The 20,698-nt window shown below is 41.3% G+C and overlaps 1 protein-coding gene across 8 annotated transcripts in view; it reads left to right on the forward strand.

Moving 5' to 3' along the window:
* The window catches only part of dglucy (D-glutamate cyclase), a 51,011-nt gene that overhangs the window by 12,678 nt on the left and 17,635 nt on the right, over positions 1-20,698 (forward strand). For all 8 annotated transcript variants that reach the window (XM_061842784.1, XM_061842785.1, XM_061842782.1 and 5 more), the window contains exons 3-11: positions 7,765-7,860; positions 8,331-8,484; positions 8,957-9,043; positions 10,723-10,876; positions 11,559-11,709; positions 11,784-11,906; positions 13,540-13,773; positions 14,061-14,178; positions 14,348-14,490. In XM_061842784.1, coding sequence (XP_061698768.1) covers positions 7,765-7,860; positions 8,331-8,484; positions 8,957-9,043; positions 10,723-10,876; positions 11,559-11,709; positions 11,784-11,906; positions 13,540-13,773; positions 14,061-14,178; positions 14,348-14,490 — 1,260 coding nt within the window. The remainder of the gene's footprint in view (positions 1-7,764; positions 7,861-8,330; positions 8,485-8,956; positions 9,044-10,722; positions 10,877-11,558; positions 11,710-11,783; positions 11,907-13,539; positions 13,774-14,060; positions 14,179-14,347; positions 14,491-20,698) is intronic.

Consider the following 20,698-nt stretch of genomic DNA (forward strand, 5'->3'; position numbering starts at 1 on the left):
TACTCCCTTACCTGATTGCCAGCAAATCGCAGGGCACATACAGACAGACAACAGTCACACTCACAATCACACCTCGGGGAAATTTAAAATGTGTAATTAATGCATGTTTTTGGGATGTGCGAGGAAACCAGAGTTCCCGAAGAAAACCCATATAGGCACAGGGAGAACATGCACACTCCACACAGGCCGACCCGGAATTGAACCCGGGTCCTCAGAACCGTGAGGCCAATGCTTTACAGCTGCTTCACCGTGCTGCCCCGAAAGAGCCATATTGGACCAAAAAACAAACAAATATATATGGCGCTGCAAAAAAATTAATCAATCAATAACTAACTTTATATTAGCCTTATGATGAAGGCAACACATGGTCTATGTCTATATCAGCCCACTATCCAAATCACAATGAACATTCATGATTCAGGGTTTATTATTCCTTCAGCGCATCCTGGAGAGAATGACGCACCAAGTGACAACTGTGCTGTATGATGGCGTTTTAACTTTAATTTCCATTATTGATCCATTATGTTTTGTTGCATTGATAAAATTGCAGAAATGTAATAAAATAATTGTCATTTTGTCAAAATAGAACATGCCTCCTGTAATTTCAGACCTTACCACGGAAATAAAATGCAGCTTGCAATTATAAAAATAAAACCGCAGCCTTTTCAAAAAGTAAAGTATATAAAAGCAGTACATAAGTTTGATTTCTGTGCATTATCCTCTTTAGTTTTCGATGAATGCTGAGTGCAAAGTAAAACGCTCCATCCTCTTTTGTCATGCACACTATGACTCGGCCATCCTCAGACTTGAGAAACAAAATAATATTCCATTTTATTTCAAATATATACTGACCAAAAAAAGAAGCCACCAAATAAACAGACACTTTGTTGCTAAATATGTGCCTATGACAGAACTGTATTCTTAGCCGTTGAATATGAGTTCTGTTTTCTGACATCACTGGACAGCTTCTCAAAATCATGCATGTATAATGTTAATATTAATCTTAACTCATGATTGCAAGCTCTTGTCTGTGAGGCGATTGCTAATACTCCAAATGTATATTTCTTCATGTTCCTATAACTGAGGAAGAGCATTCCATAATTAAAAAAAAATTCTCGGTTTGATGCGAGGCTTTCAATTTTGCTCCATTTGTGGTTTTGGGCAAAATGGACTTTCTGGTGAGTGACGTTTTAACTCCCAACACAGTTGCAGATGTAAGCATATCTTTCTTGGAAATATCTTTCCCAATTATTCCTCTCATGACTGGACAATTTCTCATTATAATGCAGACATTTAGGCAAACCATCCATGTTGGCAGTGAAAGCAAATGAACTGTTGAATCCGCTGTTCTCGTCAGCTGTCTTTCTGTTTCTCCCTTTGCAATCCATAACTCATCACACGCCTGCCGGTATGTTTGCGGCAGCCACCTGCCACGCCAAGCTCAAAGAAGCAGGTGTTGCAGGCTATGATGTAAATCTTCATTGACAGAAATGTTGACATTTAATATGTATTCCACACATTTTTACAGCATTGTAAAACATTAAGAATGTTTGTGTCATGTTTGTCCTCCTACAGAAATCACATTAAAACAAAACATATGTTTTCCTCCCCCATCTTTTCCGATTTTCATATATTTTTTTAAAAAGCTCTAGGGAGTCACTAGGGTAGCGCCTAAGAGCCGCATGCATTTCAGGAGCTGTGGGTTGCCAACCCCAGATTTGGCTAGTTCAAAGGTTCAGGAAACTTTAAACAATCCTTGAGATACTTTTTTTGACAGCTTTGGGTTCTTGCTTGGTGAGTGTGCATTGTTTTCTTTGTGACATTACATGCCAATTTCAGGTCTTTATGAAGGTCTCCACTGGTGGTCCTTGGTTCTTGGATAGCTCTTCTGATTATTTTTGGCACTCCTGTCAAAAATCTTGTGAAGAGCACCTGATCGAACCAAATTTGTGCAACTTGTGCATTTGGCGTAAAAAGAAAAGGGAAAAAAAAAGCTTGTGATTCCGATTTACCGATCGACCCTAAAAATTCCTGCTAACCCTAACATTTTTACACCATGTAATATGTCAGGAGCGTTGTTCTCCACACTCCACACGCACTCGTGCTGCTGTGAAGATCAGAGTTAAATCGAATATTTCACAGCAGCCGCGGTGGCCGCCGGCGTGGCCGTGTGCCATTTCCTCATACACGCCGATTACATTGTATTTAAGCCTTGTTTTTTTTATGCGACTTGTTACAAGCGAGGATCAACTAGCATAACTGCCTCGTCCCATGTCATGGTGCGACTGACCCATATCAAGTCAAGTTATGTTTTCATGTTATGCCATGTCCGATTTTTGACATTGTTTCATGTTTTTGAGACCAAGCCTTTATTCATTTTGATCTCGTTATGTACGAGGGAGTCTGAATTAATGAGAACTGACAAGGAAATCATGGCACCATGTGCTGGAGATGGAGTAAAAATATTTTGTTTAAAAAAAAAACGACCTACACTGTATACCGACCCTAGTTCTGAAATGTAGGAAATTATATTGTTTGGCATTATGACCCCAACCGTGGTCACTGGACCATTCGGAAGCTTCGATATGCGCATGTAACCAAAGCCATCATTATATTTCGCAACAATTAATTTGCAGTGGTCTTGAGACAGCTCTTTGAGCTTACCTGTCATGAGATGTACAATTACTCATGCATTGGCAATGAGAATCTTTTGGTAGGCCATCAATTAGGAAGGAACCACATCATATTCAGTTGCACTGACAAGGTACTGGATTCCTGCATCCCCATAAGCATCAGCCTTAGCTAGGGAGCAGAGTCAGCGATGCCACTTGGTCTGGAGTTTGGGGGATACAGTGCCATCTGGCAAGAGCAAGCACCCAGAGCGAAAAAAGTTCTGCTAATGAACCATCAGTTGTTCCTCTCTTTTTGTAAGTCGGTGGAATGTGTGATCCTCACTCAGGCTTCATTGCACATTTGAGAGTTGAGATCCTCATTAATATGGCTGTGTGAAAACTTCCCCATCACTTTCTCAAAAGATCGATGAGTGGGGAGCTAGCAACATTGCAATTCAGAGAAATAAGAGCCAGCAAATATGTTTGAGAGTTCTGGTAGTAAATGATAGATAATTGTTTTTAAATGGTTTTGTATAAAACATATTTTCATTGGGTGTTTGGGTATTTAGAAAACACAAACAATGCTGCTGCAACTCGGGCTTGTCTCATCCATTTTCTGAGCCGCTTATCCTCACAGGGGTTGCAGGAGTGTTGGAGCCTATCTCAGCTGTCCTCATGCTGGAGGCGGGATACACCCCAAACTGGTCGCCAGCCAATCTGCACTTGTCTCATCCAAATTGTAATTGACAAAAAGGAATAATTTAAAGGGCAGAGGTCCAGTGCCCATGCCACTACCTATGGGACTGCTCGGGGCATTTCGGTTGAGGTAAGAACTGCCCTGGCTCCTGGAGTGTGGGTGGCGTCCTTCTGATTGGTTCCCATGCTGGATGGGCTCGTTGGCCCCCCCTTGTGAGTGGAGGGAGCTTGACCCACCCATCCTCAATTTTATGGCTCAGCGACTCTGTACACTAGTTGACTAGTATGCATGCGGTATAGTGTTTATTCAGTAAGTTCAATAGACACACTAGAGGTTTTTATTGATTGTGCTCAGACCACTAACAACAGCACAGTTTATCAAAACATATACATTGAAGAAAATCAGTACTTGAACACCCTGCTGTATTGCAAGTTCTACCACTTGGAAATCATGGAGGTGGTATGAAATTTCCAGAAATCACAATGTATGGTTTTTTTAACGATTTATTTGTGTGATACAGCTTCAAATAAGTATTAGAACACTTGTCTATTAGCGAGAATTCTGACCCTCAAAGACCTGTTCGTCCGCCTTTAAAAGTCCACCTCCATTCCATGTTTTTTGCAGAATCAGATGCACCTGTGTGAGGTTGTTAGCTGCATAAAGACACTTGTCCACCACATGCAATCACTAAGACTCAAACTTGTAACATGACCAAGACCAAAGAGCTGTCCAAAGACACCAGAGACAAAATTGTACAACTTGACACGGCTGGAAAGTGCTATGGAGAAATTGCCAAGCAGCTTGGTGAAAAAAGGTCCACTGTTGGAACAATCATTACAAAATGGAAGAGGCCAAACATGACAGTCAATCTCAATTGGAGTGGAGCCCCATGCAAGATATCACCTCGTGGGGTCTCAGTGATCCTTAGAAAGGTGAGGAATCAGCCCAGGACTACACGACAAGACTTGGTCAATGACCTGAAAAGAGCCGGACCACCGTTTCCAAGGAGACTTGCTAATACACAAAGATGTCATGACATACACTAAGATGCGGCGGAGGCTGGGAGTCGAAGCTTGGCAACAAAGGCCCCCGGAGCTCCGGGAAGCCTTTGTTTACGCACTTATGTCCCGCGCGTAACCCTCCAAGTAGTCAGACTCCGGCGTCATTCCACCTGAAGAACCATCCAAATATTCAACATTATTTACAGCCACAAGTTCAAATCTGTATGGAAGTATTCCTCCGATCCTTCCCGATCAACCGACACTGCTACTTCTTCATCAGATGAGGATAAATCTGAGAAATCATCGCTGGGCATAATGTAATCGAGCCTTTGGTGCACACCTTACACGTAACATCTGCGCACGCAAGTCATGTCACACGTGAAAATGGCAGCGCCCTTGAAAATTCGTAATTGTCAATAATAACCTTTTCAAAACACTATTAAATGAGAGAGGATTAAACATCACATTGTCAAAATAGAGTATATATTACATGACCAATTGGATACATTGTTCATGCAAAGCACTGGAATTCCCCTTTAAGGAGAAGATGATCACGGCCATGTCTTGTGAGGTTTTGGGGAACAACCTCATTCCCTCAGTCAGAGCATTGAAGATGGGTTGTGACAAGGTCTTTCAACATGACAATGAAAACCTAGGAGTGGCTTTGTAAGAAGCATATCAAGGTTCTGGCGTGGCCTAGCCAGTCTCCAGACCTAAACCCAATAGAAAATCTTTGGAGGGAGCGGAAACTCCGTGTTTCTCAGCGACAGCCCAGAAACACGTCTGATCTAGAGAAGATCTGTGTGGAAGAGTGGGCCAAAATCCATCCTGCAGTGTGTGCAAACCAGCTGAGCAACGACTGGAAACATTTGACCTCTGTAATTGCAAACAAAGGCTACTGTACCAAATATTAACATTGGTTTTCTCAGGTGTTCAAATACTTATTTGCAGCTGTATCACACAAATAAATTGATTAAAAAAAACATACATTGTGATTTCTGGATTTTTCTTTTTAGATTATCTTTCTCACAGTCACACTTGCCTATTCAACTCTTCCTTCTCTCACATTTTCTTCATTCATCAACTTCTCAAAGTATTCTTTCCATCTATTTAAAACGGTACTGGCACCAGTCAACACATTTCCATCTCTATCCTTAATCACCCTTACCTGCTGCACATCCTTCCCATCTCTATCCCTCTGTCTGGCCAACCTGTAGAGATCCTTTTCTCCTTCTTTCGTGTCCAACCTAGTGTACATGTCGTCATATACCTCTTGTTTAGCCTTCGCCACCTCTACCTTTGGCCTACGTCGCATCTCGATGTACTGCTTTCGCCTCTCCTCAGTCCTCTCAGTGTCCCACTTCTTCTTCGCTAATCTCTTTCCTTGTATGACTCCCTGTATTTTGGGGTTCCACCACCAAGTCTCCTTCTCCCCTTTCCTACCAGAAGACACACACAAGTACTCTCCTGCCTGTCTCTCTGATTACCTTGCTTGTCGTAGTCCACTCTTCCGGGATCTTCTGCTGTCCATCGAGAGCCTGTCTCACCTCTTTCCAAAAGGCCGCACAACATTCTTCCTTTCTCAGCTTCCACCACATGGTTCTCTGCTCTACCTTTGTCATCTGAATCATCCTACCCACCACCAGAGTCATCCTACACACCACCATCCAATGCTGTCGCGCTACACTCTCCCCTACCACTACTTTATAGTCAGTAATGTCCTTCAGATTACATCTTCTGCACAAAATATAATCCACCTGCGTGCTTCTACCTTCGCTCTTGTAGGTCACTATATGTTCCTCCCTTTTGAACATTTTGAACACAGTGAGCAGCTACACATAGACAGCCGCAGGTAAATAACTAGAACATAGATAAGGGACCCAACCACAACACCTAGGAGAGATGTATGCCCCTACTCGGCATAGTGACAAACAACCAATAATCTCCAGAATGCTCTGTAGAAGAGATCGAAACTGAAGGGGAGGAATTTTCTTGGGCCTCCTGCCCATTGACAGTTGGGAAAGGCTCCAGCACTTCCATGACCATTGTGAGGATAATCCCAGTTTTCAATGGTTAGGAGGCAGGGTACACCCTGAACTGGTTGCCAGCCAATCGCAGGGCACATAGAGACGAACAATAGCCGCATTCACAATCCCACCTATGGGGAATTTACAGTGTCCCATCAATGTTACATGTTTTGAGATGTGGGAGGATAATGGAGTGCCCGGACAAAACATGCAAACTCCACACAGGAAGGGCTGGGATTGAACCCTGGTCCTCAGAACTGTGAGGCCAATGCTTTCCAGGTGCTCCACCGTGCCGCCCAGAATAAATGTAAAATAATCAGGGACCATTTCAAATTCTGCTGTTACAGACCAAAAATGCACATAAGGATTACAGATCCACCATTCTGCAAGGCCATGCAACTGAATCAGACATCCATCCATTTCCTACACTACTTAGCCACACCAGGGTCAAGGGTCTCGCCCCAGCCATCTTCAGCGAGAGGCAGGGTTCACCCTGAACTGGCCAATCATAGGGCACATATAAACAAACCACCATCAATCAAATTTGAAAATTATTACTTCCTTAAATGCAGAATTAGTGTACGATGTATAAATGCCAACAAAGGAAATAATTTTGTGAAACACTTTTGTGTTATGTGTATATTTACTACGGTAAAGGTTAGGAGGGGTGGCACACCGCACACCAGCTGGTAAAGCGGTGGCCTCACAGTTCTGAGGACCCGGTTTCGACCCCGGCAACGCCTGTGTGGAGTTTACATGTTCTCCTCGTGCCTGTGTGGGTTTTCTCTGGGCACTCCGGGTTCCTCCCACATCATAAAAACATGCAACATTAATTGGACACTCTCAATTGCCCCTAGGTGTGATTGTAAGTTTGGCTGTTTGTCTCTATGTGCCCTGCGATTGGCTGGCAACCAGTTCAGAGTGTACCCCGCCTCCTGCACGTTGACAGCTGGGATGGGCTCTAGCACTCCCTGCGACCCTCGTGAGGATAAGCGGCAAAGAAGATGGATGAATGCAAAGAGTAGGAGTCTGGTCATTTGCATACGTTTTGGTTATCTAAGACCCTGCCTTTCTTCTTCATTTGGGCAAATGAGGCTTTATTTTTTCAGTTCTTCATGTGAAAATTGCAACAATCTTAAATCAAATCCTGGCCTTTCATCCTCACGCTTACAAGAAAAGTGACTGGCTGAAGCTGTGATACCAAGAAGTAGACACCAGGTGGTGCTTGGATGAATGTATATGTAATTAGTGGATGTAAGAGGGAGGCAGTTCCAATGACGATCATGTGTAGAGCGAATGAATTATTCACAACAGACCGAATGTCTTCTTATGTCAAATTCGTCCAACTACCCCATTTTGTTCGATGAGTTAGATTTTTGATTATTTTCTCCACTGCATGTGACATAGTATTTTCTCTCTGATGGCAGTGTCAGATAATTTACATTCATTGGATCCTGCGGAATTAAGGCTGCTCATTAGAAATGAAGATTCCAGAATAACCACGACATCAGGATTAGCCAATGGTAAGAATGTTTGCATTACATTCATATGGATATTATTGTACACTCTGGGAAAGCTTTATCTTCATTGATTTTGTAACACTAAAAAACATTATAAAACTAAAAGAATAGAAACTAATAGTCACTATAAGCTCTGACTTTTTTCAGTGAGTGACTAGTTATGTTGTTAGATCCAATCCGCACTATCACTGTAAACCAGGATAAACTCATTATACAGTGCGAAATATTTGGAAATTGGCAAGAGAATACTGAATACTAAAAGCTACAAAGGCCAAACTGTCAAATGCTGATGACCTCATACCTGTTTGAATGATATATGAAAGAAAATGGAAAAAACTGTATAGAGTAGTGACTTTTGGGAGACCGTGTGTATATGTGTGTGTGTGTGCATGTGTCTCTACATAAGGTGTGTTAGAAATGCTTTTAATGGAATTTTAGTGATATGTTGTGGATCCATTGTGTTTGTGTGCTAGGATACCAGCAGGCAAATGTTGTCATCTTGCCCAAACATCTGGCCAATGATTTTGAAGTGTTTTGCCGCAGCAATCCTGCACCTTTGCCACTCCTCTACTGCAGCCAACCAGGAGAGACTTCTTGCCCAATTCTGGCAAAAGATGCTGACATCAGGTATCAGATATTTTTGGTTATTGTCTTTATGGTTAAGTATAAGTAGCTAATGGTGTAAGTTGAGCTGAGCTTGAAGTCCTGTGAATTTGAGTTTCAATATAAAAGTTTCAAAGTGAGACACTCGTTTTTTCTTGGGAAGTTGAATTGATTCAATCTCCACTAAAATTTGCAAAAACAGAATTTAGAAATACACTGATAATCCTGGGACCTAGGCACCTTAATCTATTATAAAGAGTGCACACATTTTTCTGATGCATTCATTGTCCTGTTGCGAGTCATGATCTTTGTCCTTCGCAGCCCAGGAATGAACTGTCTGGAAGGGTGTTGTCTCCTCTGCGAGAGACAGTACAATAACATTCCATTGTTTTTCAATAAAAGAAGAACAACTGAACAATCAAAGTTGGGATATGTGTGGGATATCATGATAGTTGTGTATAGCATGTGAAGTTGCTTGCTTTTTGTGTTTCACCAGAACAGACATCTCACAGTACCGAGTGTATCAGGATGGCGTTCTGGTAAAAAGTGTCTCCAGCCTGCAGAACTACAGTGATTCACTTAGGTAACCTTGCAACAAACAAACACAACAAAGGCATTTTGAGTACTGTAATTTTTTTGAAAATAATGCACACATTTTTCAAAAAATATTTTCAAAAAGTTAATAGAGTGCATTATATTTAGGTATGAATGAAAAATAAAAAATACTATCACATTATAGTCACATACAGGTACATAGAGTAATAAAAAAGGTATACATATACATTTCAATATGATATTCAATGTCTTATGTTACACATTTTTATATATATATAATATATATATATATATATATATATATATATATATATATATATATATATATATATATATTATGGTAATGTGCGCCACCAACCTGAACTCTGACCTTCTCGTGGCAGATTGCCATTTTACGATCGTTAGCGTAGCATATTCGTTGCCACTGCAGCAAACATCAGAAACTGACGGGAGGAACCCGGAAGCATCGCAGCAGTCCAAAACAAGAGCTCAATGGCTTCAGGACGTTATCAAACCAACGTGAGCTGAAACTAAGTAGTATGAGTGTAATGAGTACATAAAAAAAAAAAAAACTGGAGAGCGCACACAATTGAAATGCTCGCTTTTTTTAAATGTGCCCATTACCCTTGTTTTGACGTAGATTGAGCTCACGTTGTTTTGATAGCCACTAGACGCCATAAGGAAAGCTGTTACAGATTGTAGCCTTTGTTGCTAAACCAAAACTCTTGGGATTCAAAAAATGCTTCTTCACAAATGCCATGGATGGGTCAGAGGATGACATGCTGTGGGAGCAAGATGGGATGTTCATGATGCAATGGAGGAGGCATCGTAACTGGACCAAGTAATCAATGATGAGTTCGACAGTGATGCACCAAAGCTAGCTACGATGGATATTTTTCAGATTGGAGATGTCAGTCAGATGCTTATTTTGAAGTCTTCACCAAGAATGTGTAACGTAGTGGATAAAAACTGCACTATGCCCAAATGTTTTATGCACAAATATTTCATGCAAAAAATGTTTAAGTTAAACAGTATTAAATAGTTTATTTAGGAATGTACTATGTATTATCAACAATATTAATGAAATGTTATGCGATCATTGAGCATTTATTTTAGTTGGTTGATGGATTCTGTTCTGACAATTACAGGGAGCAGGAAAAGTGTGTCCTATGGCGTGTCCCAAGTTATATGTTACCGTTACATAAGCTCAAGCATAATGATTATTATTAATGATTGTTGTAGTTTTTGAAAAACAATACAAGTACAAACAAAACGTAAAAAAGTATAAATGCAGATAATTCCTAATGTTTTGAGCATATTGGTAACAGCAAATTGGTTTGCACGCAGTGTACATTGGTCGAAGGAATTTCCTGATTTTTGAAGGTCAACTTTGGGGGTGTGCATTATACATAAGGACGCATTATACTTGAGAAATTATGTTAATTCAGATCGGTTACACTTGGATCTTCAGATCTTATCAAGATAACTATGCAGAAGATGATTCATTTATCAAATGAATAATTAGACCAATGAAGCATGTCTTTGTTTAGTTTATTCCAGATTTATAGACTCATATCCTTTTTTGTTTCCTCTACATTTAAAGCAATATGTAATAGCATATAAATATGATTATATAATCCTTAATCTGTGTAATAGGTGAAATTCTTATTTATCAGAGTTCACACTTGACATGTTTTCTGTTTTTAGGACTGTATCACAGAACCAGTTGGTGCCTTGTGTCGAGTGGTCAGACATGGTTTGTTTCTATCTGGGCTGCAGTTTTGGTTTTGAGGGCAGCCTGAAGAAAGCTGGAGTTGTCGTCAGGAATGTGGAGCAAGGCAGAAATGTCAGCATGTACAAGGTGTGAAACAACTTTGTCAAGGTCCCATCTGTACAGGACTAAGAGGTCCTGCCTGTTAGTCACGTAACGTCACATACTAAGAAAGCGGGACTGGATTGGCTGGGTGTTGGGTTCTGACATCATTTGCTAATGTCTGTGACTGAAAATAACCCTGCGTTTTTTTACACTGAATTTAGACATTGAATTTCAGAATGCGAATTTTAGCCAGTGGAATCTCAGGTGGCTGAAAATAATGTTTAAATTTTGAAAGGTTTTTTTTTTTGTGCCGAATTTGTTAACATTGAAAAGTTAAACAGAAATACAGCTATTGAAAATGTGATCACTTTGAAATAACAATGTGAATTTTGAAATGTAGTGGTACACATTTACTTCCATATACTGTATATCAGCTGTACCCCGACTTAAGGTCCTGGATGCTAGCTCCTCATTCCTCGATGGTTGTTTAAGACATTTGAGACACTTGCTCTTATGGTGGTGTGACAGCAACTTCGAGTTCGCATTCAGTGTTTTGAGGAAAAAGGAGCTAGCAATGTTGCATTGAAGGGATTTGAGATACACTCATAGTCTCAAATCTAAAAAGATCGATGGTTGAATTGGCCTCATTACTTCCTGACAGCCCTTCAGAACTGAATTAGGATGCTAAAATGGCCACTGCCTTTATCAAGTGATTACTTGTTTCTAGACTGCTGTTCCATGTATTCGAGCTGGTGTTTTCAATTCACCTCTCGTGGTGTCGATGCGCCCAGTTCCATATCCCGTGCTGGATGCAGCAGTCCAGGTCACTCACCTTAACCCACAAGCACATGGAGCCCCAGTGCACATTGGGGATGCAGGTACAAAAATAATATTGTAGAGGGTATTGCCTTTTTATTTGAAGTAAATGTGAACTTGGCTTTTGCATGTTTAGCTTTCCTTGGAATACAGGACTTGTCCAAACCAGATTATGGGGATCCAGTTGATCTGCACCCTGGGGATGTTCCAGTCTTTTGGGCCTGTGGAGTAACTGCCTTGGAAGCCGTCGTCAGCACCAGTCAGTCTCACTTGTTTAAAAATATTTAGTATTGTAATACTGTTATTTCAGCATGTTTAAATATGGTTACCTTCAACATTATGGAACATTTACCGGTGAGGTCAACATTGTGTCACATTCAAAGAAATCCACTATTTTTTTGTTTTACAAATATCACCCAAAAGTTTGAATGTTCTCTCTGTGCCTGCATGGGTTATCTCCAGGCACTCCGGTTTCCTCCCACATCACAAAAACATGCATTAATTGGAGACTTTAAATTGCCCATAGGTGTGATTATGAGTTCGACTGTTGTATGTCTCCATGTGCCCTGCAATTGCCTGGCAACCAGTTCAGGGTGCACCCTGCCTCTTGCTCGATGAGAGGTGGGATAGGCTCCAGTACTCCCATGAACCTCGTGAGGAGAGAATATGGGCCCATGTGTTTTTTCACCACAAAACATGATTTTGACGTATACAGCTTTTTGTAACTCCCGCCATGAAAATCCAAAATGCTGGCACCTTGCATTGCTGGACATTGCTTGAACACACGGGAGAATGGATTTACCCGTCATAAGTTTGCAAGAGACCCGCTTCGTCGTGAAAAATGGATTGCACGGGTGCAGAGGACGAGAGGTTCGTGGGTTCCAAATGATAGGTAGTGCGAAATGTGTTGATGTGCGCGTCAGACGGCGTCGGGCTGCTGCATCGCTTCGCCAGCGAAGGCTGCGTTTCGGGCTCGCGAACGTTGACGGCTCTGAAGAACGCAGCCGACAATGCCTCACTCAGCTGCGTGCGATGACAACGCAGTAAAGCGCCGGTGTTGTTCATCGCGTACTGTGGCGGCTATGAATAACCCCCTAAAGCAGCATGGCTTGACTCCATGATAAGCCACCTCGGCGCCGAAAATGAGCCACACCGGCCAGCTGCGATGAGCCGCAATGGCTCATCTGCGCCGTGGAAGTGGCTCGGACGGGAAGGCGGTTTGGCTGTGATCGCATATCATCTGAATATGGCTAGAAACAATCGTATAATATTGCTCCGGTAACTTCACTTGGTTGCATGGTGTTCTCCTTTTCGAAAAGAACTTCCACGTCAGAATGAGCGTGTTCGTCTCCCATAGTAGGGTGCACTGCGTGTTTTCATTGGCGAATGTCCAGCTGATGTCACGGACAGAGGATGCAGCCATTATCTCGCTCTCTGTGGACATGCACCTTCGATTAAAATTTCAGACCCCTCCATGATTTTCTAAGTGGGAGAACTTGCAGTATAGCAAGGTGTTCAAATACTTATCTTCACTGTAGGCATGTGCTTGTGCGCGCGTGTGTGTATGCACCTTCTAAAGTAGTACATATTAACATTGAATTGGATTTAGGGAAATTATAAATTTAACGATAAAATAATAAATATAGGTAGAGATGTAATTAAATTCATTTGTTCAGGTACTAACTGGTATGAGAGAATTTGTAACATGATTTCTCCATCATGCAATTTGCGTAGTTCATTACCCCACAGGGCCGCAGGCCTATACAACCGGCTATAAAAATATATTTCAATCTGTTTTTTTCCTGATATTTTATTTATTTATTGTAAAATACAGCTGGCAATCATCTCATGCAAACCATGGTCAAAATAGACTCATATTGTTTGATTTCCAGAGCCATATTTGGCATTCAGTCATTCACCAGGCTGCATGTTCTTGACTGATCTGCAAGACTCCTTCCTTGGATGCCATACCTCTGACAGCAAGAAATCTCAACCACCAAGCCTCACTCCAGACGTGATCCCCCTCTGTGTCCAGATATCACAAAATCCATTGTTCTACAGTCTGGCATCACAGACAGCTGTTGAAAAGATCAGGCAGCTGGATGTTATCATAGGAGAAGATCCAGGTACTATAGATGATTTCTTCGACTGCACTACAGTATATCATTGATGTACTTGCAGTATTGCCTCTTCCAACATGTCTTGGGGTTTTATTGTTCAAACATCACATGGTCTCAGTATCAAGTTTATGTTAATTTCAAATATACATAACATGCTGAGTAGAATTGAGTTAAATGACAAAATACAGTTCAACAAGTTGTAAACATTCTTTGTCTTTTCTGACAAGGACTGTACTTTGACTTAAAAAATATGTCCTCATGGGCAGGAAATTGATTCTCACTTTGTCAAACAGGTCTACGGGGTATAAAAGCTTTGTTTATTCAAGATGAACTTCTACGCTCTTGCCTTGCACTCTCTCATTCGTCCTCTGTTGCCATAACAACAGGTTTCCCCACACACTACATGTACAGGTACGCAGTACGTGCACCTTCCAAAATTCTGGATATTAGATATTATAAGTCTCTGAAACAAGATAATGATACTGTATTTTATGAGCTGCATAATTTGTTAAGGTGACTCTTCGCATCACACCACAAGACTCTGTCACACTAACATTCTTTTGACTTGTTTCACCTTCAGTCCTCCTGATGAGACTGATGGCCCACCTGGCGCTATTGCCATGGCAACCATGCTGCTTTCCCTTGGCAAGCAAGTTACAATGGTGACAGACAGGAGAGCCTTATCAATGAATCAGGCAATCATGGATGAAGCTGTAAGGAAAGGTAAGACTTGCGCTGAAGCTTGAGGTGTTTTTTTTTTTTTCTAAGCCAGTTGCTCTACCCTTGGAAATAACATGAATTCAGACCATGTTGTTATTTTGCCAAAATTGACAATTTGTTATTGTTCACAATTTTTGTTTAAATATGCCATTGCTGACAAGCGGAATCCTCGCACCTCCAAAATGACAATTTTTCACAAAAAAAAATAAAACACCATCTTGAGTGAGTTCCCAAACACCCCTTCATTGAAGTTGGTATGATACCATATAGAGTACAACCTCAGTTCTCGACTACAATCCTTTCCAGAAAGTGACTTGAGAAGTGATTTATTCGAAATCCGAATCATTATTTGCATTCCAAGCCTAAAAACGGGGTATTTAAACCATTTTTTTTTTAGATTTTCCTGAAAATAAACTGCATAGTAGAAATACATGTATAAGTTAAAGTGTATGGAATGTCTTCATTGGACCTTTTTGCTCATATTATACTTTTTTATGCAGAATTTGAATCAGAATTCCATTATGAATGAAAAATGATCGCACGTTGCTGGATTCGCCTAAAAAAGACAAAAGAAGCAGAAACAGCTGAATAGGAGCATTACGTCGTAGCCGGTGTCAACAATGCTGAGCATTGGAATACATTGTGAGAACGCATATGAATTTTCCGATATTTTGATGCGATGAACACTATTCTTTGTCCTTCGAAGACGGTGAAGAATACGAGCTTTATAAAGGCGTTAAAGGTTATCAATTTGGGCCAGTTAGACAGCACACACGTTTGAATGCAGACGAAATGGCTGGCCATAGAGAGCAAGCAGTCAGGCGCATGTAGCAGGATATGCGTCATGTTGGAAACAACAACTGGTAAGCAGTTGTGAAATTCTTGTTTGGTTTACTTAGTCATAAACTGATAAATAGTAAAGGCTTCAATATCCGGAATGTATTCACAAAATTTTCAGTCTTGTTTTAAAATTATGCAAACGCTGTGCATTTAGTAAATAGCTATGCAACCACCCGGCCATTCATTGTACAGCACGATGGATCTATGGTGAAGAAAATAAGTACTTGAACATCCTGCTATATTGCAAGTTCTGCCACTTAGAAATCATGGAGGGGTCTGAAATTGTCATCGTAGGTGCATGTCCACTGTGAGAGAGATAATCTAAATAGAAAAATCCAGAAATCACAATGTATGATTTTTTTTTAATGATTAATTTGTGTGATACAGCTGCAAATAACTATTTGAACACCTAAGAAAACCAATGTTAATATTCGGTACAGTAGCCTTTGTTTGCAATTACAGAGGTCAAACTGTTTCCTGTAGTTGTTCACCAGGTTTGCACACACTGCAGGAGGGCTTTTGGCACACTCCTCCACACAGATCTTCTTTAGATCAGACAGGTTTCTGGGCTGTTGCTGAGAAACACGGAGTTTCAGCTCCCTCCAAAGATTTTCTATTGGGTTTAGGTCTGGAAACTGGCTAGGCCACGCCAGAACCTTGGTATGCTTCTTACGGAGCCACTCCTTAGTTTTCCTGGCTGTGTGCTTCGGGTCATTGTCATGTTGAAAGACCCAGCCACGTTCCATCTTCAATGCTCTGACTGAGGGAAATAGGTTGTTCTCCAAAATCTCACAATACGTGGCCGCGGTCATCCTCTCCTAAATACAGTGCCGTCGTCCTATCCCATGTGCAGACAAACACCCCAAAAACATGATGCAACCACCCCCACGCTTCACAGTAGTGATGGTGTTCTTGGGATGGAACTCATCATTTGTCTTCCTCCAAACACGGTTAGTGGAATTATGACCAAAAAGTTCAATTTTGGTCTCATCTGACCACAAAACTCTCCTATGACTCCTCTGTATTATCCAAATGGTCATTGGCATACTTAAGATGGCTCTTGACATGTGCTCGTTTAAGCAGGGGAAGCTTCCGTGCCATGCAAGATTTCAAACCGTAACGTCTGTGTATTGCCAACAGTCACCTTGGAAACGGTGGTCCCAACTCTTTTCAGGTCATTGACCATATTCTGTCGTGTATTCCTGGGTTGATTTCTCACCTTTCTAAGGATCATTGAGACCCCACAAGGCGATATATTGCATGGGGCTCCACTCCAATCGAGATTTTCATGTTTACCTTCTTCCATTTTCTAATGATTGCTCCAACAGTTGACCTTTTTTCACCAAGCTGCTTGGTAATTTCTCCGTCGCCCTTTCCACCCGTGTGAAGTTGTACAATTTTGTTTCTGGTGTCTTTGGACAGCTCTTTGGTCTTGGCAATGTTACAAGTTTGAGTCTTACTGATTGTATGGGGTGGACAGGTGTCTTTATGCAGCTAATGACCTCACACAGGTGCATCTGATTCAGGATAATACATGGTGTGGAGGTGGACTTTTAAAGGCGGGCTAACAGGTCTTTGAAGGTCAGAATTCTAGCTGATAGACAGGTGTTCAAATACTTATTTGCAGCTGTATCACACAAATAAATGAATAAAAAAAATCACACATTGTGATTTCTGTGTTTTTCTTTTTAGATTATCGCTCTCACAGTGGACATGCACCTACGATGAAAATTTCAGACCCCTCCATGATTTCTAAGTGGAAGAACTTGCAATACAGCAGAGTGTTCAAATACTTATTTTCTTCACTTTAGATGGACGAATCACAGCCAAACCACCTCGATGCCCGATCCACCGCGCGGCGGTGATAAAAACAACGCCGCCGGCCAAACTGCCTCCCCGTCCGCGAGGTCCTTGCATAAAGACACCTGTCCACCCCATACAATCAGTAAGACTCAAACTTGTAATATGGCCGAGACCAAAGAGCTGTCCAAAGATACCAGAGACAAAATTGTACAACTCCACATGGCTGGAAAGGGCTACGGAGAAATTGCCAAGCAGCTTGGTCAAAAAAGGTCCACTGTTGGAGCAATCATTAGAAAATAGAAGAAGCTAAACCCCATGCAAGAAATCAGCTTGTGGGGTCTCAATGATCCTTAGAAAGGTGAGTAATCAGCCCAGGACTACATCACACAATGACCAGAAAAGAGCTGGGACCACCGTTTCTAAGGTGACTGTTGGTAATACACTAAGACATCAGGGTTTGAAATCATGCATGGCACCGAAGCTTCCCCTGCTTAAACCAGTGCATGTCAAGGCCCATCTTAAGTTTGACCATTGTGTCCAATGACCATTTGGATGATACAGAGGAGTCATGGGAGAAGGTTTTGTGGTCAGAGGTGACTAAAATGGAACTTTTTGGTCATAATCCCACAAACCGTGTTCGGAGGAAGACGAATGATGAGTTAATCCCAAGAACATTATCCTTACTGTGAACCATGGGGGTGGTAGCATCATGCTTTGGGGGTGTTTTTCTGCACATGGTACGACTGCACTGTATTAAGGAGAGGGTGACTGTGGCCATGTATTTTGAGATTTTGGGGAAGAATCTCTTTCCCTCAGTCAGAGCATTGAAGACGGGTCGTGGCTGGGTCTTTCACACGACACGACAATGACCCGAACCACACAGGCAGGAAACCAAGGAGTGGCTCCGTAAGAAGCATATCAAGGGTCTGGCGTGGCCTAGCCAGTCTCCAGACCTAAACCCAATAGAAAATCTGCGGAGTGATCTGAAACTCTGTGTTTCTTAGCGACAGCCCAAAAACCTGTCTGATCTAGACGATCTGTACGGAGGAGTGGGCTGCCAGTGTGACCTCATGGACAGTAGATGCAGCCAATATGGCAACCACTTGGATGTCGAATGACACTTTCGCAACTTTGCGCATGGATGATGTGCTCTCTACTCATATTTATTTTTTCGTATAGACATTGAAATGAATAATGTTACATATTTTTTTTCATCACAATATCTATTTTAGAATGTTTACAGGGATGACATTTGGGCTTTTATTAAGCAATAACGAGGGGGGAAAAAACCAAAGAATTTGTTTTTTATTTTTACAAAAAGTTTGGAACTCAAGTTAACGAAATCATTGAAACAAAATAAAAAGCAAAAATGCTAATGGAGAGTGAGACCATTATTAAAGTTCACAACAAAAAAAGCAATGCAAAACTATCAACTATCAAATCTCTTCAGTGGGGGTGATTCACCCTCTGGAAGTTCTTTTCTTTTCCCAAAGAACTTATCTAGTGTCACTTCTTTGGAGCCATGATTGGGGGTTAACAGTCCTCAATAAGAAGAAAAAACAGTCGGTAAATGTAGCTACCGGGACACGTCTGCGTACAGAGACTGCGTTATATGGTCGGGCGGCGCACTCTCTATTATTTCTGTTTTTTTTGGGGGGGTTTTTTTTGCGGTTGCAATTCACAATAACAAAGTGTGTCACGGGTCAGCTGTTCGGGTCGCGCGTTATGTTATTTCTGTTTTTTTGGGGGGGGCATTGCAATTCACAATAACAAAGCGTGTTACGGGTCAGCTGTTCGGGTTGCGCGTTATGTTATTTCCGGGTTTTTCAGGGGCGTTGCAATTCATAATAATAAAGCGTGTCACGGGTCAGCTGGTGGGGACGCATGTGTTGTTATATCCGGGTTTTTAAGGGGGCGTTGCAATTCACAATAACAAAGTGCATCGCGGGTCACCTGGTCGGGCCGCGCACGTTATGTTATTTCCGTTTTTTTTCGGGGGCGTAGTAATTCAGAATAACAAAGTGCATCATGGGTCAGCTGGTCAGGCCGCGCATGTTATGTTATTTCCGGGTTTTTTCGGGGGCTTTTTTTCGTTCAAATGCAGAAGCAAAAAAAATCTCTAAATTTTGGTTCGAAAACCAATTTGTTTGAGAATGGGGACGTTCAAGATCTGAGTATTCACTGTAATGCTATCATATACCATCATACACTCACATCAACACCTCATCCCCTATTCATGTTCCAATGCTAAATAAATTCACTAATTTATTATGCTCTAATGGATTAAAATGGTATGAACATGGCTCCGGCACCAGCCATGCACATCACAAGTTGTGGACACATAACAACACTGGCCATATAAAAAAACTTTAACTTCATAATAGCCTTTGTGACCGTATGTCATCTTCCCAAACTATTTTTCAAAGGTCTTATTGGCATGAGCTCTGCAATAAATACAATGCACTCACTATACCCACGTCCATCACATCACAAGTATTGTGCATAAATGAATCTGCATGCATCTTACAGCAATCCATTTTACCCCCAAAAAAACCCTCACTATTTTCACTAATGGCTGTCCGAAAAACGTCCTCACTTTAAATACTGGCAACAATTATGCTGCATGGCTTCAGCAGAATGAGGAAATAGGCAGCATTACAGCACTTCTCAGACATTTTGAGTATTCAAGTGTCAATACATTTGTTCTCAAGCTATTTTTCACTACTTTGAATTGGTAAATATTACAGAAATAACAGAAAGTAGGGACAGACAAATGGGATTGATTTGTGAAAAAATGTAAATTTGACCAATGTTGGTTTTCACCCAACAGCGACAATAGGGTTGTGTATTTTATTTTATTTTGCTTTTTTTTTTTTTTTTTTGCATTTCGTTGTAAATTTGCTTTACAGTCAAAGGCAGATTTTGGAAATATTTGCGTACTGGCATTTTGGCTATTGCTCGCCCTATGCACACAAATTTGAATGTGAAAAGTGCTGCCGACTTATCACAAGGAGGGAGATACATGCATGTTACCCTGGACAATTGGGCACTAATACAAGACTCCAAGCAGTAAACTCCAGGCTTCTCGGGAATTTTATGCTGAACATCTGATCGGTTTTAATGTCATAATTCACCAATCCGATCAATGATGCCATTTATCGGCTCCACAAAAGACATTTACCGTGTTTTTACGACTATAAGGCGCACTTAAAAGTCTTAAATTTTCTCCAAAATGGACGGGGTGCCTTATAATATGGAGCGTCTTATATGTGAACCGACGTCCAAAACTTGTAACTGACTGGGAGTATTTCCTGCTAAAAAAGTACTTATAAAGAGGAAAAGTGGAAGTGTGAGAGGACAGCATGCGGATGTTACAGGGGGAAGTGTGGGCTTGAGAGAGAACCCTAAAGACACGCTCCCCAGAAGGTACATAATGCTGGTATGCGTTTTGTGCTCAACAACTTCACTTTGGCCAAGGACCCCCCAAAATCGCACCAACCAGGAGATACACTTACAAAGTACAATTTAAACTGCAAGCTATTAGTTACGCGGAGAAACATGGTAATCA

The sequence above is a fragment of the Syngnathoides biaculeatus genome, chromosome 15, assembly GCF_019802595.1.
Source record: "Syngnathoides biaculeatus isolate LvHL_M chromosome 15, ASM1980259v1, whole genome shotgun sequence".
NCBI classification, from domain to species: Eukaryota; Metazoa; Chordata; class Actinopteri; order Syngnathiformes; family Syngnathidae; genus Syngnathoides; species Syngnathoides biaculeatus.